The sequence below is a fragment of the Medicago truncatula genome, chromosome 7, assembly GCF_003473485.1.
Source record: "Medicago truncatula cultivar Jemalong A17 chromosome 7, MtrunA17r5.0-ANR, whole genome shotgun sequence".
Taxonomy (NCBI): domain Eukaryota; kingdom Viridiplantae; phylum Streptophyta; class Magnoliopsida; order Fabales; family Fabaceae; genus Medicago; species Medicago truncatula.
The window spans coordinates 33,035,990-33,058,165 of record NC_053048.1 but is presented as its reverse complement, the minus strand read 5'-3'; the positions used below and the strand labels follow the sequence as shown (position 1 = coordinate 33,058,165).

Below are 22,176 nucleotides of genomic sequence, written 5' to 3'. Positions count from 1 at the left end.
AATTCAGCAATGGTGATGAGTCATTATGGTTCTTTGTATCGACTTTCTTTTTATATGGTTTAGTGTGATTCCATCCCTTGTTTGATGTCCTCCATACCAAATAAAATGAAAAGCAAAAATCTCAATTCACTGAGTAAGACATTAATAAAAAGATAGAGGAGAGGAGACGTAGATAAGAAAAAAAGAAGAGGGGATGTATAGTATCTTCATCTCAACTGTACACAAAAATACCTTTGAGCATGATGTGGGTAGAACATGAGTTGATTGAAATAATAATATATTTTCGACAAATAACATTTAACGTTACTCCATGTCGAAGGCTAGATTTCCTTCAGAAAAAAAATGTTCAAGGCTAGATTTGAACTCATTACTTTGGTTAAATTAGGAGAGACTCATGTCATATAATCTAAACGCTCTTGAATTGATTTTTTTAAAAGTTTAGTATAACATATTAGTTTATGCGTGATATGGTAAAGATACAACGGGTTTGAATGAATTTTATTTTTTTTAAACAAAGAAGAAAATAAAATAAATGAAAAGGAAGTACAAGATTAGGGGGCATGAACCTGACCTAGAGAACCACAGACTCAAACCCTAACATGTGATACAACAAATCATTACACAAGTGGTTAAGAAAACAACTCTAAACAAGACTACTACAGACAGATCAGTGAACCCTCGTGTGGATACAAAACCAAACTGCAAAAAAACGCAGAGTGAAAGTTTAGAGTATCAAAGTAGGCGTATGAATCGTCTGCCAACACAGAAATTGTTGGAACATTGGTGTGAAGATGGAAAGAAATTGGAAGGTTGGAAGATTAAACACCAAGTAATTAAACTTTGATCTAGTGTTGTATAAATTGAAAAAAAAAATAGTGTGGGGGTCCCACATAAAATAGAACACACACATTAGTAGTGTTTAAATAGTGGTATTTAATTTTAAATAACTGATAATGATGAAAATAATAATTATTATTATTCTTTATTCATGGATACACTTCCCATAATTTTAGGTTATGTGTGTTGTGATAAGATTGAGAATCCAAGTGAATTTTCTATCTTTCCTTCATTAGTTTGTTTCATCTAATCTTATGGATTTGTTTCTTTTTGAACTTATCCGATTAGTTTCTTACTTGAGCTGATATGTGGGTTGCATAATTTTTAAGTTTACTTAATTCTTAAGTTTCTCCAAATTAGTTACAAACTCTCCTTGTAAAAGGAGAGCTCACCTAGTTCAAAAATCACACCAAAGAGTTTCTATTGAGTTGTCGAGAACTCTTTCTCTCTTCTCCCTCCAGCTTGTGTTGACGAGTTATTCTTCTCCTCATCTTCTTATTTCTGTCCCTTCGGAACTAAAAGTTTTCTTAAGACCACAGTTCATTTTCGGTATAATGTCCCTTCGGAATTAAGAATGGTCTTAAAAGCATATTTCATTCGATAATATACATCCCTTCGGAATAAAGAATATTTTTAAGATCATAGTTCCTTTTTCAGGAATAATGTCCCTTCAGAATTATGAATGATCTTAAGAGTATAGTTCCTTTTCAATATTTTCTTCCCTTGAAGAAGTTAAAGGTTAGAGTGGTGTAAAACCATATTTGAGTGATCATAGTATCATAATTGGAGAAGTTAAAAATTTGAATGGTGGTAACACCATATTTGAGTGGTCTCAGCACGATAATAGAGTGGTAACAGTACCATATTAAAGTGGTTTCAGTATTAAAAGAATGGTCTTGGTACCATATTGGAGGTGTAAAGCTCGAACGATTTTCTATAGTGCAGTAGTTAACTGCACAGTTGTAGCTGGATTTGTTTTATCCTGGAGGCGGCGTGGTTGATAGTCTGCGTTGATAGTCTGCCTTACACAATTTTGGACAATGCCAAAAAACATCTTAAAGAAAGCGGCATGGTCGTGACTCAACCTAGTAACAACTTCGGTAGAGATTATTTTTCAAAATAGAATTTGGAAATCCAAATACAACAGTTTTGAAATCCAAAAACAACATAATCGATCCAAGGTCCAACAACTATCTAAAAAACATCAGCAAGCCATAAACGCCCTTTCAGGTCAAACCAATTCGATCGAAGTCCAGATAATGAAAAAAATATGGAGCACAATCCACCTACGACGCCTAAACAACCGCGACGGATAAAACAGTTCTGAAGGCATGTGAATAACTACTACTGCCAACATAGAGCGTATATGCACCAATCCCTTTCGAGCAACATCTGGCGAGACCCACACAGATGAATCGGAACTTTGAAGAACCAAATCTTAAATCTAGAATCCAGATTTAAGATTTACAACAAGCCAAGATCCGGATCAACCACCACCAACTTCATCTTCCTGTGAACAAGAGCAAGAAAAAACAAAGAAAAAGGCGGAAAACAACAAAAAGAGTCTCAGACCACCACATAACTACCGTGATGACGTCGGCGACTGAACCAGAAAAACCTCCAATAGCTTCAGCAACTCGAACTAGATGGAGATCCGTCGAACCACCGGCGCACCAACCGGACAGATCGGAGTACGCCAAGAACAACCTGAACCTCTGCCGAAAGAACATGCACGAAGGTGGTGCGAATGGCAAGCCGATCCTCGCACCACCCACCACTATGATCTACATCTCAAAGTGAGTAATTTGGATTGAGGTAAGACATTGGATAATTTAGAGAGAGGAGAGAGGTCAGAGAGAAAGGCCCTAGAGTTAAGATGATAAGGGAAAAGATGAAAGCGTCGCAGAGTCGACATAAGAGTTACCATGACAAGCGGAGAAAGGCCCTAGAGTTTCAGGAGGGTGATCATGTTTTTCTGAGGGTTACTCCTATGACGGGTGTAGGACGCGCATTGAAGTCGAGGAAGTTGACTCCAAAATTCATTGGTACGTATCAGATTTCAGAAAGGGTTTGAACAGTGGCATATAGAGTTGGTTTGCCACCACATCTTTCAAACTTGCATGATGTGTTTCATGTGTCGCAGCTTCGAAAATATGTAGTGGATCCTTCGCATGTTATTCCAAGAGATGATGTGCAGGTTAGAGACAACCTCACAGTTGAGACCTTACCGTTGAGGATTGAGGACCGTGAGGTGAAGAAGTTGAGAGGCAAGGACATACCTCTAGTGAAAGTTGTTTGGGGTGGAGTAACTGGTGAGAGTTTGACTTGGGAGCTGGAGAGTAAGATGTGGGAGTCGTACCCAGAGTTGTTTGTTTGAGGTAAGATTTCGAGGACGAAATTCTACAATTTGGGGAGAGTTGTAACGCCCTAGTCGATATATTTATTTATTTTGAATTATTTAGAGTCTTTTATATGATTTTAAATAATATTGGTGTTTTATGTGGTGTGTTATATTTTATTATATAGTTTATTTTTATAATAATTGGATTAAGTGAGAAATTAATATTATTTTGGAGTTTGGGGAGTTAATAGAATTTATTAGGAATAAGGGGGAGTAAAATGAAATAAAGGGAAGTTAAGAAAATAAGAAAGAGTCAGAACTTGTTTTACGTGAAACTGTCAGTTTTGGGAGAGAAGAGCAAGTAGAACCAGAAACCAAACTGCTGTGCATTTCTTTCTGCAATTCTAAGGTAAGGGTGAGGTTTGCTTCAGTAGTATAGATGTTAATTCTGATTTTGAGTTTAACAGATTTTATGTTGGAATTGAGAATTTATGTTCTTGGTGAATTATTGAGTTTTGAGTGTGAGGATTGTTGTTCTGATGTTAGAAATAGGTTTTGAGTGTATACAGCAAGTTAATTCAAATCTGTAAACCAATTTGGGGAGTGAATTGAAGGAAAATGGAATTTTTGGGAAAAACCTGCATTCTGTCCGTACAGAAGTTCATCGCTCACCTCGCAAGTAGCCTTGTTCGCCAAGGCGAGGGAGCAACTTCATGGCTCGCCTCGCGAGCAGAACCACTCGCCGTGGCGAGTACCTGTGAGGAATTCTGGATTTTCAAATTGTTGTTATAAGATGTATTTTGGTTAGTTTAATGTACCTAAATGATTTTAGAGAGGACTGGAGCAAGTTTTAGATTAAAAAGATGAATAGGAAGCTTAGAATTGAAGTTTGAGTGGGAAAAATGTCAAAACTCCCGAGAGCACCATATTTTCGTTCGCCTTGAACTCGCCATGGCGAGAAACCCGTTTTCTGAGTTCGCCATAGCGAGCAGATGTGCTCGCGAGGCGAGTTGCCCAGTTTTGAATGTTGATTGTTTATTTAATGAATGGTGATGAATGGTATTGATGTTTAAGCATGATCATGATTAATTGTGCATTTTTCTGGAATTACTGAATTGATTCTGATGATTGTTGTTGACTGAAAGTATGCTTTATTGAGTCAAGTTATACATGGATTGCATTATGGAGTTGTGAGTCATATACATATATATGCATTTGGTCGAGTTGTATGTAGATATACACAAGTGAGTCAGTCGCATATGCATAAAAGCGGGAGGGCTTCTGCCCTGGAACGCCTTGTCATTCAAAGCGGGAGGACTTATGTCCTGGAACACCTTGTTGTTCAAAACGGTGAGGACTTATGTCCTGATGAATGCTTTAACCATTCAAAACAACGGTGAGGGCTTTGGCCTTGATTATGGTACCACATGCATAATTGCATTCCTTGAGAAGTCTAAGGTGTTGTCTTAGCAGTGTTGTCTGTTGGAACAAAATGTGTTTCACAATGAACCTTATTAAGTTTTGATGATAACAAGGTATTAAAAATTGTCAATTGGTTATTACTAATAATTGTTCAAGTGTACAGGACCAAAGGCTACTCAAGTTATTTCAATAGGTCTTGGAAGAACAATGGAAAGAAAAAGAAATTCTGAGCATCTGAAGAAAACTGCTCCTGAAGCTGAAGTGCTTCTGAAGAGATGACGTCATCAGAAGCAGAAGGTCATCAGAAGCAAAAGTTTTCATCAGAAGCAATATCTTCACCAGAAGCTATGTTTGATCCTTTAATCAAACTAAAGATTCAAAGTAGCTGATTCTCAATTCAGTCTTATCAAAGAAGAACGAAGAATTGAAAGGGAGGTATCAACGGATATATGGATAGTGTAACACCCCGTTTTCCCAACTTGAAAATTTCATTTATTTAATCAGAGTAATTCACCTAAACGGAATGTCACATTCTTTTCTTAAAATCATAAACTGAATAAATAACTATTTATCCTTTAAAATTCAATAACAAAATTTTTAATACTTTGCAGCGGAATTTATTCGATAACTAAAAACAGTCTTTGGCACAAGGCCTCATCATTAATATCTCATACAAATTCGATCAACATCTTATTCATGAAAATTCTTTAAGCAATACGTAAGGAATAGAAAGACAACATTAAAATTCCCATCCCGTTACGTATCAGAGCACCTAAAGACACACATGAGAGCTAATCCACTCACAACAGCAACTTAAACTCGATCACCTGCAAGTTACTCATACGAAGAGCAACATTTTCAAGCAGAAGGGGTGAGATTTCACAAAACAATAATATCAAGCATATAATTCAATAATTATATTTAACAACACAAATAACTTCATCTATTAGTAATAATAATTCTTCATGTACAATCCTTAATAGTCCAACCAACTTCTAAATATCATTTGCTTCATATTCACCACATTATAACATAATCATATAACATGTATTAACCAAATCATAACAACATAGATCATCACATCATACTCATAGTTCATATTCAACATAACATCTTAATCGTAATTCATAAACATAACAACATCTTAATCCTAATTCATATAAGACATAACAAAATCATTAATTCATAATAATAATTATTCGTCAAACATCTCATTATTAATTCATGAATAAAAGACAACTTATCAACTTTAACATAACCATCATCAAGTACACTTAACAACTCATAGATAACATCATGTAATCATCATCACTAATAACTTAAACTACAATATAATCACCACTTAATAATAATTGTATACATCATAACATAAACATCTTCTTATAATAATATACCAACACGACATATTCATCATTTTATAATAATATAACAACAACATATTCATTTTCTTATATTAATATAACAACAACGTATTCATCATCTTATGAAAATATAACAATAACATATTCATAACATTCACTTAATAATAATTAATCATATATAGTACAACATATTTATCACTTAATAGTAACAATTATATACAACATCATAACAACTTAACAATATCATAATCAATATCTTAAACAACATAGCAACATAACAATATCATAATCAATATCTTAAACAACATAGCAACATAACAATATCATAATCAACATCTTAAACAACATAGCAACATAACAATATCATAATCAACATCTTAAACAACATAGCAACATAACAATATCATAATCAACACCTTAAACAACATAGCAACATCTTAGTCATCATCATATAATTCACATCATAAACATCGTATAATCTTCGTAGGTACTTCTTTAACAACACATAGGTGGAAGACAACTCGACAACTCATAGATGATAATTCATCGACAACTTAACAACTCATGGATGATAATTCATCAACAACGACCTTGACTCGACAAATGCGACAATGCAACTTAGACACTTATATGCATGTGGTACCAATCGTCATCATAAGTATTAATATACTTTCATCGTGCGGAGGACAAAGCTCCTAAAACGTGCGGAGGACAAAGCTCCTAATCGTGCGGAGGACAAAGCTCCTAAAACGTGGTGAGGACAAAGCTCAATGAAATGCTATGCATTGACTCTTAACAACAAGACATCGTAATCATCGTAATCAACATATCATCATGCATCCAATAATTTGGAGCTAAACGTCATCATTTCATCATATATATAGACATCAGGCACTTAGTTAAATAACACCAGTAGCACAGTCAAGTCATACAACAACAGAGAGATATCAATATATCAATTGCAATTCACAACATAACAATATTAATGTGAAGCATCAACAACTTAAACATCAAACATCTTCCACATAAGGCATATAAATATTTCACATAACCAACAACATCAACATTGACGACACATAAACATCTCAGGATATAACAATATCAAATGATAATCAACAACAACTCATGCAACTTAGTTAAATAACAATAGCAGCATAATCAGATTATATCAACAGCTTAATATCAATTCATTTTCAACAACTTCCTTATCATTCAATAATAATTCAATTAATGCAATCAATCAATAAATCACATTATAAACACTTAGCATTTCAATATAGCTTCACAAGTCACAATCATTATCTTTAATAGGTCACACTATGTACCTAAAGTTCATTTCTAACCAATCCAAGCAACTCACGTCTCAAACTCCTCAAAAGCACTCAATTCTGGATGTGCTCGCGAGGCGAGAGCATTTGCTCGCCATGGCGAGTACAAGCCAGATTCCCAACTAAGGTTGTTCCAGGTTCAATCTCATTCTAAATCATTCTCTAATCAATAGTAGGCACCTAAAGGTACTCAAAGGCATCTAAGGTTCAACTCAAAAGTCAAAAACTCAGAATTCGACATGCTCTCTGGTCAAGCTCGCGAGGCGAGTAAGGTTGCTCGCAATGGCGAGCAATACCAAAACACTCGCGAGGCGAAGGGGAAGGCTCGCGTGGCGAGCGATGAAGATCATCACTCGCGAGGCGAGGATCATAGCTCGCCGTGGCAAGCGATGAATCTAGGCTCGGACATGATGCACTTTCTACACGAAAATCATCATCTAACAAGGTTCTAAGCCTAATTTCAATTCCAGAATTCATCTAAATCATTATCTAAGGTCTAAGGACAGTTTCTACATCTTTTTAACAAGTTTCCACCGTTTAATCATCAATTCTATCAATTTGACCTAATTTCCGATTCTTCTTAAACTCATCCTAATTCATGTTAAACTTAACCATTGATTCACATACTTAATAGAATTGCAAAGTTAGTCTCACCCTTACCTTAAAGTGAAGAAAATCGCAGCCTCTAGGTCTTCTCCCTCTTCTCTTGACTTTTCTCCCTTTTCTCCAAAAGCAGTCGTACGTACGTTATGTTTTTCTAAACTAGATCTCTCCTATTTATATAAATCTTTAACCTACTTATTTTTCTCTTAAATCCAAATATTAATATTCTATTCTAATATATACATATATATAAAATATTTCTATAACAATAATAAATAACAAATATATCTCTATAACATATATATATTTCCATAACAAATCATTTATATTTCCATAGCAAATGACATATATTTCTACAACAAATCATGTATATATTTTTATAACAAATGACATATATTTCTACAACAAATCATACATATTTCTATAAGAGATTATATATATTTCTACAACAAATCATACATATTTCTATGATAAATAACATTTATTTCTATAACAAATCACATTTATTTCTGCAACAAATCGTGTATATATTTCTATAACAAATGACATATATACATTCCTAAATCAAATAACATATATTATATTTTTAAATCAAATAGCATATATATATATATATATATATATATATATATATATATATATATATATATATATTTCTAAATCAAATAACATATATATTTCTAAATCAAATAACATATATATTATATTAATAAATATATAACATATATCATAACAAAATATCACTCATCAAAATAAATCATATAAATCACACAAATCATATAAGTATATTCTAAACTCATTTAAAATAATCAAATAATTAGAGAGGGCGTTACAGATAGCACTGAGCACTTGTCTCTCATTAATAGAGTTGACAAAGTACAAGTGTACAACCACTACCTCCACTACTCTGTTTTCTGTCTACGCTACAAGACAAAACAACAGCCATGCCTGCAGAATTTGTACACTCAAGATGGGAATGAATTTGAAGTTTATTCTTCAAAGGACTACACCCAAATCAGGCAAAGGATCACTGGTGTATAATCAAAGGATTTCAAACGACTCTTTAGACGTGCTGATTATCTCAACGTCTCTTTCACGCCTCTATATAAAGGAGTGAAGACTTGAAGATTGTAGATAGAGATACATAAGTTCAAAAGTGCCAAAACTCTGTCAATTTGATTCTACAAAGCACACTGAATTTCTGCACTGATTTGATACATCTTAGAAATTCAAAGTCTAGAGTCTTTTCTGTATTGTATTGTGAACACCACTGATTGTATATCAAGTGTTCAATTCAAACTCAATTCTCTGTATTTTTGTTTGATTAGAAGTCTCTTGCCTGCGTGCTTGAGCATTAGAAGTCTCTTGCTTAGTGCTTGAGCATTGGAAGACTCTTGCGTGTGTGCTTGAGCATTTTTTGTGAAGTCTCATACTTAGAAAGTATTGAGCAGTTGTAATCTTTGTGATTATAGTGAAATCTCCTTGGAAGTGCAAGGGGGACTGGACTACTTCCGTGTTGTGGAAGGAACCAGGATAACTGCTTGTGTCTTTGTCTTTCTTTTCTCTGCTCTGTTCTTTTCCGCTGCAATCTGACTCTGATCATTTCATCAGAAGCAATCAAACTGCTTCTGAAGTTTTATCAGAAGAAGTATTTTTTAAGAGAAAAAGAAAACACAATTCAACCCCCCCCCCCCCCCCCCCCCCCTTCTTGTGTTTTTCACCTTCATTGTCATGTCAGTTGCATGAGTCGGTGTAGTCATGTCATTTGCATGAGTCGGTGTTGTTGGTTGTAATTGTCCTTTGATGGTAATGATGTTGATGAGTATATATTTATACATTTATTATGAATTGATTTGATAATGATGAACTGATTATAGTTAGGGTGTTAGATTCAATTGATGAATTTTAATATCTATATTTTATTGTTGTGAATCTCACCCCTTCTGCTTGAAAATGTTGCCCTTTCTATGGGTAACTTGCAGGTGATCCTGAGTAGTCGGTGGTGGCTCAAGTGTCGTGTCTAGGGCTCTGATACATTCGGGATGAGTTTACTTTATTTTCATTTCATTCCTTATGTATCTTATTTTGGAACTTGATGTTGTGGCCCTATGTTGGTTGAATTATGTTGTTAAGGCTTTATGCCAATATATTATTTTGGAGGTTTAAACAGTTGTTGATGTTTTGATGATAATATTCCGCTGCTAATTAAATGATGATTTTATTGGATGTTTAATAAATAGATTTTTATATTCTATTTTAGAAATTTTGAAATAGTAGTGTGACATGCCCGTTGGGTTGTACTCTGATGTTGTGTGTTTAATTATTATTAAATTACTTTTGGGTAACGGGGTGTTACAGGAAGCGATTGTGACTTTGGGTAGAATTAGGCGAGAGACTTATTCTTGTAACCCATTGATATCTCTTTTGTAAAGTTACTCATCATTATAGTGAAACAGATGACTGCTCTCTCCTCCAGACTAGGTCAATTTGGACTGAACTGGATAAACAAATTCTTGTGTTATCTCTTTCTTTCTTTCGTTGTTTTCTACTTTTGGCTTGTGTTTATAATTTTCATACACTTTGTTTTGATTGCTTGATTATCACGTGCTCCATACATCAAGTATTTATTGGTGTGATTTTTCATCAATTTCACAACATGTTCCATTAAAAATGTTTAATTTGGTTTTGAATTTGCTGCCTTTAATCATCTTGAGGGATTAAGTTGGTATTTGTTTTCCAAAAAGGTGTCTATTTTGCTTTCAGCATTTGACTTCTTTTGTTCACAAAATATAGTTGAAAATTAAGCATTTAAGACTCAATATATTGGATAAAAAAAGACCGACTATACAATATCACATAAAATTCATAAAAAAATATAGATATTAAAAAAAATACTCACTTCCTCTCAACTTAAGTGAGTCATTTACTCATTTGACACATATTAAGAAAAATGTATAAATGAATTAGAGAGAAAAATACTCACTTCCTTGCGTTGAATTGAGAGTAAAGAAAGTAATATTGATTAGATTATAATTAAAAAAATTAATATTGCATTGAAAAGTAAAATGAGTTAGTTATTCTAAAACAATATTTTTTTTTACAAAATGATTATCTATTATGGGACGGAGAGAGTAATACAATACTATAAAAAAAATTAAAAAATGTTAAAAAGGATTGTGACTTTGCCGGTACCCCTTCTAGCTCGGTTTATGAGACTCACAATCAATTAATCCTTACGCTCACTATTCATATGCATCGTCATTATTTGTTTTTGCAATATGAAACTCATGGCCCATTTTACTTTAGGCTATAGTTTTTTTTTCTTTCTTCTAATTATGGAAGCTACTAGAGGTCATTTTGGGAGCATTTGGGTCCACCCTAACAACACAGATCTCGTTTATGCCTCAAAAAGATAGAGTTATGATACATAGACATCCTTAGGTGACAATATACCCTTTAACATCCACATAAAAATCTGATACGTGGCCATATGGACCCCGCACAAGCGCATTTTCTCTTTTCTCTCCTCTTCTCTCTTCTTAATGTATGAGGTGTACAAGGGTGTATGGAAATATATGGTGTCTACGTAACATTTTCCAAAAAGATATGGGAGCATTGTATTGGCTCTCTTGCTAGTGGTCCAGTTTATGGCTCTGGTGTTAGATTGATCTTGTTTTCACTGTTGGATACTCGTGAATCTCGCATCACTCGAGGCAAAGAGTATTTGTTTTTTTGTTTTTATGACTAAAACACATAAATAGACCCTGCCATCCATAAATATCAACTCTACAATAATAGAACCAAGCAACAATGGAGAACCAAGCAACAATGGAGTCTCAACAATCCAATAACAAACTTCATGTTGTCTTTCTTCCATATCCATCTGCTGGTCATATGAACCCTATGATTGACACAGCAAGACTATTTGCAAAGCATGGTGTTGATGTAACCATCATCACTACACATGCCAATGCTTCAAGGTTCCAAAAATCCATAGATAGTGACATCAGTTTAGGATACTCCATCAAAACTAAACTTCTTCAGTTCCCTGCAAATGAAGTTGGTCTCCCAGAGGGTATTGAAAACACGATCGATGCCACTTCACTTGAAATGCTTGTTAAAATCACGATTGGAGTAAGGATGCTCCAGCAATCTATTGAAGTTCTATTTAAAGAACTTCAACCAGATTGTATAGTGACAGATATGAAATACCCTTGGACTGTGGAATCAGCTGCAAAACTAAACATTCCAAGGATTGACTTTTACAGCTCAAGCTACTTCTCCTATTGTGCAATTTATTTTGTTAGAAAATATAAACCCCATTATAATTTAGTTTCTGAAACACAGAAATTTACAATTCCTTGTTTACCTCATACCATTGAGATGACACGTCTGCAGCTTCATAATTGGGAAAGGGAAAACAACGCTATGACGGCCATTTTTGAACCAATGTATGAATCAGCGGAAAGAAGCTATGGGTCACTATACAACAGTTTTCATGAACTTGAAAGTGATTATGAGAAACTTTTTAAAACTACAATCGGAATCAAGTCATGGAGTGTCGGACCAGTTTCAGCCTGGGCTAACAAGGATGATGAAAGAAAGGCTAGTAGGGGACACATTGAGAAAAGCTTAGGAAAACATACAGAATTGCTAAATTGGCTTAATTCGAAGGAAAATGAATCTGTATTGTATGTAAGTTTTGGCAGCTTTACTAGGCTTCCTTATGCTCAGCTTGTAGAAATTGTTCATGGGCTTGAAAATTCAGGTCATAATTTTATCTGGGTTATAAAAAGGGATGATACAGATGAGGATGGAGAAGGTTTTCTGCAAGAATTTGAGGAAAGGATTAAAGAAAGCAGCAAGGGCTATATCATATGGGACTGGGCACCGCAACTTCTGATATTGGACCACCCTGCAACAGGAGGAATTGTGACTCATTGTGGTTGGAACTCAACTCTCGAAAGCTTGAATGCTGGTTTGCCAATGATCACATGGCCTATTTTTGCTGAGCAATTTTACAATGAGAAGTTGCTTGTTGATGTTTTAAAGATAGGGGTCCCAGTCGGAGCAAAAGAAAACAAGTTATGGCTTGACATTAGTGTAGAGAAAGTGGTGAGAAGGGAAGAGATAGAGAAGACTGTGAAGATTTTGATGGGAAGCGGCCAAGAGAGCAAAGAAATGAGGATGAGAGCAAAGAAACTTAGCGAGGCTGCCAAGAGGACTATAGAAGAAGGTGGAGATTCTTACAACAACTTGATTCAATTGATTGATGAGCTGAAATCATTGAAGAAATCTAAAGCACTCTGTAATAAACAAGATTAGACAATTCAAATGAAGATCATGAAACATGCTTCTATCCAAAGTTCAATGAGATGAAACAACGTCGAATCATTGTTGTACACTGCAACTGCGATGATGATGAAATAATTTAGTTTTTAGTAAGCAATTCTCAGTTCCTGCTGCTGCTCTGCTGTCCAGCGGGTCTCAGTTTAGCTGTGTTTCCATTTGTTTTCTATTTTGAGCTTTAGTCTATACACTGAGCTCCTTGTATGTGCACTTGCAAGTGTTTAATAAACTTAGCTTTTAAACTCCTTACCACCCTATCCAAATTATCATCAAACTAACTACCCACTATCAACTCCTTACCTCTACGGATACCCAACATTTGCTTCTAAAAAAAATAACCCTAGATTTTGAAACTTATCCAATCTAATAATAGCTTCATACTTGCAATCAAAGATTCAATGATTACGAACTCACCGCCTACGACATCATGAAGTTGTGATAAATAAAGACGGTTATGGTTCAAGACATTGGTCGGAGGGATGGTAATGGGTACTCAATGGGTAGGGTACTATAGTATCCATCTCCATACTCGCGTTTGTAAAAAATGCCCGTACTCGTGCCCGTACCCTCGTGGACAACAACTTTGGTGCCCTTCCCCATACCCTATGGGCACTTAAGTGTCCATACCCGCACCAATTATCCGCACTTTAGTCATGAAAAGATAATAAAAATCATCACATTTGTAATAAAACTATGATCCAAATTTTTTTAAATCAACTTACGAAATAATATGAATCGTACTACTTCCGTCCCTAATTATAAGACCCTTTTGAGAATTTTTTTGTCCCTTTTTATAAGACCCCTTTACTATTTCTAACTACATTAATTATTTCTTTACATATATGCCCCTATTTATTATACATATTTTTCTTCAATCAGCAATAAATAACATGTTGAAAACATAAACCAACTCTCTTAATTCCCGTTATTGTTTCAAAAGGGCCCTATAATTAGGGACGGAGGTAGTAATATTTAGCCAAATAAAAAAACATCCAAAATATTCCTAAAAAGAAAAAAAAAATAGATACCTTACATCAGTTATACGTTAAAAAGTTGTAGTTGCATGTTAAAATCATAATAAATTGTTACTAAAGTTTTTATTAAGTTGTTTTAGGTTTAATGTTAGGCTTAAATAGTTAAATTTATTAATTAATTGTACACCAAAAATAAATAAATTATTTATAATATTATATAAATACATATATGCGGGTTGCAAGGCTGGGTAGTACAGTGCCCATACCCGTGCCCATACCCATACAAATTTGCGGGTAATTACCCATACCCAAGCCCGAACCCATGAAAGTGGGGTTTTATCCTACCCATAGCGGGTATTTTTTGCAGGTATCCATAGGATCTGGGTCCAATTGCCATCCCTAATTGGTCGTAGCTATTTTGTTATAATGTTGTATAACCAAATAAGCAATTATAAGCTTTCAGGACATTTCAAGATGCAAGTTTATCATCACAAAGAATATAAAACCTATCTCATTATTTATATATATATAGACTTTAAAGAGAAGAACAACCATTATCTCAATAGTTACACCATAAGAAAATCACAAAACATAATGGATGAGTGAAGTTTTCATCGGTCATTATCCAAACAATTTTTAAACTAAAAATTTCATCCTTTGAAAACTCATTCATGCTAAAAAAAAATACGTGCAATATCCAAGTCAACATTATTCGACAAAAATCTTTAGCATAAATCAACGGTTAGTCATACATAAAGTTTAACCATCACAGTTCAAATAAATAAATAAAATAAAATAAAATAACCATTTCAACACGACTAATATCATTTATCATTTATTATATTTAGTTTCTAATAAACAAATAAATAATTTGTTACTATTTTAAAACTAGAGATTTAGAAGCTATTTTGAATAAAATATATCAAAATTATATGATTTTAAATTAATAAATAAGTTATTTTAATTGAGTTCCTAATTCTTTTTTTTTAAAATTAATTTTTTTTTTCTTTGGGGTATTACTGTTTGTCTAACATGTGTAATATTGCATATGTTAAAACAACTAAAAGTATTAATTCTGTATTGAAAAAAAAAAAAATTATTAAAAAGTTATACATTTAATACAAAATATACAAGTTTCAATTCAAAGTTACTATTTTAAACTTTTTAACATGTGCAAATTTGTACATGATGGAAAAACTCATATTTAATTCCATTTTAGTTTCTTAAAAAAAAAACTATTTGATTAATGGCAAATAGTTGTCACATGTATGAATCATCATAAGCTTCAACTACACTCTTTAATGACTTATTTTGATAAAAACAATGTGAAAAGAACAATAAAGTGACATACCAAAAGTAGACGAACATGACATAAAAATTTATCACATTTTAGTACGATGGAAAATGTGTAAAAGGTTATTTTTATTTCGTTTTTATAATTACTATATTATTCTCTTTTTCAATTAGAATATGTAAATAAATTAACGGAAATTAGTTGATTAGTGATAAACAATTATCTCGGTTATGAATTGTACCTTTCAAGGATGCTTTTTAGTGAGTCATTTACAGAAAATAAAGCGAAAACAATTGGCAACTGATCATTTTTTAAAATAAAAAAAATGTGTGAATATTTTTAAAGAAAAAAGAAAGAAAAAAATGTTAGCAAAAAAGAAACTGGTGTCAAAAAATAAATGGGTTTAATGTCGTAATTTTAGTGGTGAATAATTTTCTAAGTCTGTTATGGAAGTGAAATAGTTTTCAACCTGATATTGTTGAGAAAATAAATGGGGAAGTTTCTTTGCTTTTTCGTTTTCCTATTTCAGCCACAGAAACTACCATTAAATATCCAACAGCACCAAGCAACAATGGACTCTGAATCTCAACAATCCAATAACCAACTTCATGTAATTTTTCTTCCATTTCCAACTCCTGGTCATATGAATCCTATGATAGACACAGCAAGACTATTTGCCAAACATGGTGTTAATGTTACCATCATCACTACACATGCCAATGCTTCAACATTCCAAAAATCTATAGACGATGACTTCAATTCAGGATACCCTATTAAAACTCAACTTATTCAGTTCCCTTCAGCTCAAGTTGGTCTCCCTGATGGTGTTGAAAACTTCAATGATGGAACTTCACTTGAAATACTTGGTAAAATCAGCCGTCGGATACCGATGCTCCAAGATTCAATCGAGGTTTTGTTTCAAGAACTTCAACCAGATTGTATAGTCACCGATATGCTGTATCCTTGGACAGTTGAATCAGCTTCAAAACTGAACATTCCGAGGATTTACTTTTACAGCTCAAGCTACTTCTCCAACTGTGCCTTCCATTTGGTTTCTGATAATTTGGTTTCTGATACACAGAAATTTACTATTGCTGGTTTGCCTCATACAATTGAGATGATTCCTCTGGAGCTTCCTGATTGGTTAAGGACAAAGAATTCTGACCCTGCCTTTTTTGAACAAGTGTTTGAATCGAAGAAAGAATTCTGACCCTATGGAACACTATACAATAGTTTTCATGAACTTGAAAGTGATTATGTGAAACTTAGTCAAACAACAATGGGAATCAAATCTTGGAATGTAGGACCAGTTTCTGTTTGGGCTAACAAGAAGGATGAAAGCAAGACTCATAGGGGACACGCGCGCGGAGAAGAACTTTGGAAAAGAAACAGAATTGGTAAATTGGCTTAACTCAAAGCAAAATGAGTCTGTATTGTATGTAAGTTTTGGCAGCCTTGTTTGGCATCCTCATGCTCAGCTTGTAGAAATTGCACACGGGCTTGAAAATTCAGGTCATAGTTTTATTTGGGTCGTACGAAAATATGATAGAAATGAGGATGAAGAAGGTTTCCTGCAAGTATTTGAGGAAAGGATGAAAGAAAGCAAAAAAGGCTATATCATATGGAATTGGGCACCGCAGCTTCTAATATTGGATCACCCTGCAACAGGAGGGATTGTGACTCACTGTTGTTGGAACTCAATTCTCGAAAGCTTGAATGCTGGTTTGCCAATGATCACATGGCCCATTTTTGCTGAGCAATTTAACAACGAGAAGTTTCTTGTTGATGTTTTGAAGATTGGAGTTTCTGTTGGATCAAAAGAGAACGAGTTTTGGAATAGAATTAGTGTAGAGGCAATTGTGAGAAGGGAAGAGATTGCAAAGGCCGTTGAGATTTTGATGGGAAATGGCCAAGAGAGCAAAGAAATGAGGAAGAAAGCTAAAAATCTTGGTGCTGCTTCCAAGAGGACTATAGAGGATTATTGCTTCATTTTTTATGGTCAAGTATGACTACTTCATTAACCACAACAATGTAAGACGTTAATATCTTATTTTTACATAGTTTCCAAACTTACATAAGTACATAGATTCTAAAAGTGATTAACAACGCACATTCCTAATATTAATGTAGTAGTGAAATTGGTTAATGACATAACTAAATTTCTTTGTTCCAAAATCATTCTCTAAAGTTATACGTAAAAAAGTTTCTAGGAATTAAGAGTTGCACTTTAGACAAGCTGCAATAATATAAAAAATAAAAAAATTCTGTAATATAATTCATAGTAGTGTCGGTGTTATAGTTCTGGTGCAACTTGCTTTGTACAAAAACATCCAGGAATGGTGAAAGACGAGATGCATTTACACTACAAGATATGAAATTAACCCATATTAACATAGGATAAAGCCTTTTTATATGTTTTGTTGAAACTATTAACATGGAGTAAATAGTCAATTTTCTCCCTGAAATTGTAAGTTTCATCAATTACCCCCTTAAAATTAACAAAACTTCAATTACCCCCCTGAAATTTCACAACGTTGATCAATTTACCCCCTCCGTCAAATTTTTCTGTTAGTGAACATGACGTTTTGCAAATATCCCCCTGAAATTTTACACTTATGTGCAAAATGCCCCCCAAACTTAAAAATTTATATTATTTTTTTCTTAAAAACAAAAAATTAATAGTTAAATATTAAAGCTAACTATTAATTTTGGAGTTTGGAAAAACTACATACATATATACATCAAAATAGGGAAAAATGTGTATTTTTAAAGTGACAATAATAATTATTTCTAATAGACAAATTATTATTTTTAGAGGTTTATAAACAAATTAATAATCAGATTTAAATTTATATTTTCTCCTTCACCATCTTAGTCTTTTAACTCCTCCAACTCCTTCAACAATTTGCTCAAACCATTTAAACTACACAACCCTCAATATTAATCCACAAATCATCCCATTATTGTCACTTTAAAAAATACATATTTTTCCCCATTTTGGAGCCTATTTTGATGTATATATGCATATAGTTTTCCCAAATTCCAAAATTAATAGTTAGTTTTAATATTTAACTATTAATTAATTGTTTGTTTTTAAGAAAAAAAAAATTTAAGTTTGGAGGGCATTTTGCACATAAGTGCAAAACTTCAGAGGGTATTTGCAAAACGTCATGTTCACTAACAGAAAAATTTGACGGAGGGGGTAAATTGACTAACGTTGTGAAATTTCAGGGGAGTAATTGAAGTTTTGTTAATTTCAGGAGGGTAATTGATGAAACTTACAATTTCAAGAGGGAAATTGACTATTTACTCTATTAACATATATCAACTTCAATAATTTCATCATCCATAATCAATATGGTGCAGCATGCAATAAAGAAGATATAGTAGTGGATCAAATCCTTACCCAAGCTTTGAAAATGTCATTATTGCATCTTGTGCAAGAGGTTATCAATTGTATAAATGGTAAATGGTCCCTACCTGCAATTGGTCCAATAATTCAAGACGGTATCATTCAGAGTAAATGCTTATATTAAATGAAACGGGTGCCCTTCATTGGAACCTGTTGGAACATTAATGTGATGTTGGATGAAAAATTCGAAGATTAAATATCAAGTAATTATACTTTAATTTAATATTATGTGAATTGAAAAAATAGTGTGGGGGTCCCACATAAAATAGAACACACACATTAGTAGTGTTTAAATTGTGATATTTAATTTTAAATACTTGATAATGATAAAAATAATAGTAATTATTATTTTATTCGAGAATATCACTTTCCATAAATTTAGCTTATGGTGGTTGTGATAAGAATAATAATTTAATTATTATTATATTTCCTTCATTCAAATCCAATAGTTTGTTTCCTCCACTTTTGTGGATTTGTTTCTTTTGATCCTATCCACAAGTGTTGTTGAACTGATTAATAGATAAACTTCATTTTAATCTTATCCATTAGAGTAACTGTTGTCGCAATTTTTGCGAAAACAGTTACAGAATCTCTATATAAATAGAGGACTTCACTTAGTTCAAAAACACACCGAAATTCACAGTTGATGCTTCCTGTGTTTTTCCTCTCTTCTCCCTCCTTCGACTTGTGTTGACAAGTCCTTCTCCTTTTTCTACTCCTTTCTGTCCCTTCGGAATTAAGAGTGTTCTTAAGACCATAATCCCTTTTCGGTTTAATGTCCCTTCGGAATTAAGAATGGTCTTAAAATATAGTCCCTGTGATAATATATGTCCCTTCAGAATAAAGAATACTTTTAAGATCATAGTCCCTATTTGGAATAACAATGTCCCGTCGGAATTAAGAATGATCTTAACGGTATATATAAAAAGTATTTCAATATTTTTTTTATTTGAGGAGAAATGGTGGTATCACCATATTTGAGTGGTCGGAGTACCATATTGATAGTTTGGAGAACTTAAAGTTAGAATGATATTAACACCATATTGATATTTGAGTGGTCTCAGCATCATAACAGAGTGGTAACAATATCATATTAAAGTGGTTTCAGTATTAAAGAGTGGTCTTAGTACCATATTTGGAGGTGTAATTCTTGAATGATTTTCTACAGTGTAGTAGTTAATCGAACAGTTGTAGCTGGACTTGTTTTATCCTGGAGGCGGCGTGGTTGATAGTCTGCCTTGCACAATTTTGGGCAGTGCCACGAAATGTCTTAAAGAGAGCGACCTGGTCGTGACTCAACCTAGTAACAACTTCGGTAGATAATAGATTTTGGAAATCCAAATACAACAGTTTGAAAATCTTTCCCAATTCATCCCATTTCATTTGATTTTCAACTTTCCGTAAGACGTCACCACCGACATTCCGCCTTTGTTGCACCCGGTCAGATCTGACTTCAATTTCTGTATTATAGGCCCATTCACAACTGAAAATCTTTCCTTTATGTATTCCCACATTTCTTTCGTAGTATATGTATACGATATGGTGGAACGCACGGAAGGTTCAACCGTGTTAAGTATCCATGAAACTATCATGGATTGCACCGTCCACCAATCTTCCATGTCATGTGAGTTTTCTGCAGGTTTTGGGATGATTCCTTCTATTAATCCCCATTCTCTCTGCGCACGTAACAAATTTTTCATGGCACGAGCCGATTCATCGTAGTTTTCGTCTCGAAGTTGAACTTAAGTTATTATGTTTCCTGGATTGCCATTGTTGTTCAAGTCTTAAGAAGACACTATTTTGTTTCCTTGACTTGAAGAGACTTCCAATTCCTTCTTTTCTGAGTTATTCTCATAATCAAACTTTTTTTTTTCAACCTTCACTCTGGTGGTCAGAGCTCTGGTACCATAAAGAGTAGTGTTTTGGAAAGAACACACTCGTCTGATATTTTCATTTGCAGTTCAAGCAATATATACAAAGTGTTTTACTCAATTTGAGCTAACAAATCCTTATAATTAATCCTATATCAAATCTGCCAGCTATGCTAATTAATTCTATACAATTAGCCTATTAAAACAAATTAATGTAGTCAAAGATTTTAGCCTATGTAATCACAATGCTCTAATCATCAAAATAAGACCAAATACTCTCATTATATAGTTAGCATTATTTTTGTTTTGGTAGAATTTATCGATTTTGATTGTGATTTTACGATTTTCAATTTTTATATCTTATATCGATTCTATAAAAGTTTTGAGTAAAATTCTTCGATTTTGATTGCGATAATACGTTTTTCTATTTTATTACTCCCTTTCACCCTGCATTAGAGCTCAATTATCACATACTTTTTTGTCATAATGCAATATTATTAACATGAAATTAAAAAAATTAATTATACCACTTTTTCCTACGTTTCAAAAGCAAAAAGCATATGGTTAGTGGTTACCTCTCAATAAGGAGTCCAGCAATGCTTCATTTATGATATGCTCCATTTACTCTATTTAAGGTATTGGATGAATGACAACTGGTAAAAAAGGATTCAATGGTACATACTCACTCTCTTTTCAGCTTCCCTCGGAATCTCTTCCTCTCCCCTCTCATCACCGCCAACAATCGTCGATTATTCCGCCGTTCATATCAATTGTCGTTGTTCATTCATCTCTCAATAACAGGATCCTCCTCTTCACTCTTCTCATTGTCCCCTCTTATGGTAACCGTTGTCTCACCGCCGTCACTTCAAATCAGATAATCGCCATCGTCTCAAACCGTGGTTGTGAATCTTTTCTAATATGTATTTTATTATTTATTTGTATATGGTCTGAGCTTTATTTGGTTTGTGCATTGCTACTATGAGTTTTATATCGCTGCTATTGGTTTGTTCTGTTAAGACTATTGCTGTTATTAGCTGCTATGTGAATCTATTTCAAACCGTGGTATTGTACATTTACTGGTTTTTGCATCACTGCTATTTGGTTTGTGCATTTACTGGTCTCTATAAATATACCAACTTTTCGTTTTACTCCCTCTAAAATTTTCCTTCAACTTTTAGTCCCTATAAAATTTTCAATCACTACTTTTGGTCCCTATTTTTAACTAAATTTTTGTATTTTTTAATGAAATTGTGCAGAAATGTATGAAATACTGTAAAAATCACTCTGCAAAAAATTAGAATTTTTTAACAAAACATGAATTAAATATAAATTTTTTACCGCCAAAAATATAAAAATTCATATTTAATTCATGTTTTGGTAAAAA

General features: G+C 33.4%; 1 protein-coding gene and 1 pseudogene across 1 annotated transcript; both read left to right on the top strand.

Annotated features, from left to right (window-relative positions):
- Positions 1–11,662: 11,662 nt before the first annotated feature.
- LOC11415734 (soyasapogenol B glucuronide galactosyltransferase) lies at positions 11,663–13,490 on the top strand. The gene has a single exon (XM_003623410.4). The coding sequence runs from the start codon at positions 11,703–11,705 to the stop codon at positions 13,215–13,217; it is 1,515 nt and encodes a 504-aa protein (XP_003623458.2). The 5' UTR covers positions 11,663–11,702; the 3' UTR covers positions 13,218–13,490.
- Positions 13,491–15,886: 2,396 nt separating this feature from the next.
- On the top strand, positions 15,887–17,590 carry LOC11409600 (soyasapogenol B glucuronide galactosyltransferase-like; annotated as a pseudogene).
- The last annotated feature ends 4,586 nt before the right edge of the window (positions 17,591–22,176 follow it).

Bases quoted from the DNA above. Each gene is read 5' to 3' on its own strand.
- LOC11415734 (XM_003623410.4), top strand. From the start codon at position 11,703: ATGGAGAACCAAGCAACAATGGAGTCTCAACAATCCAATAACAAACTT.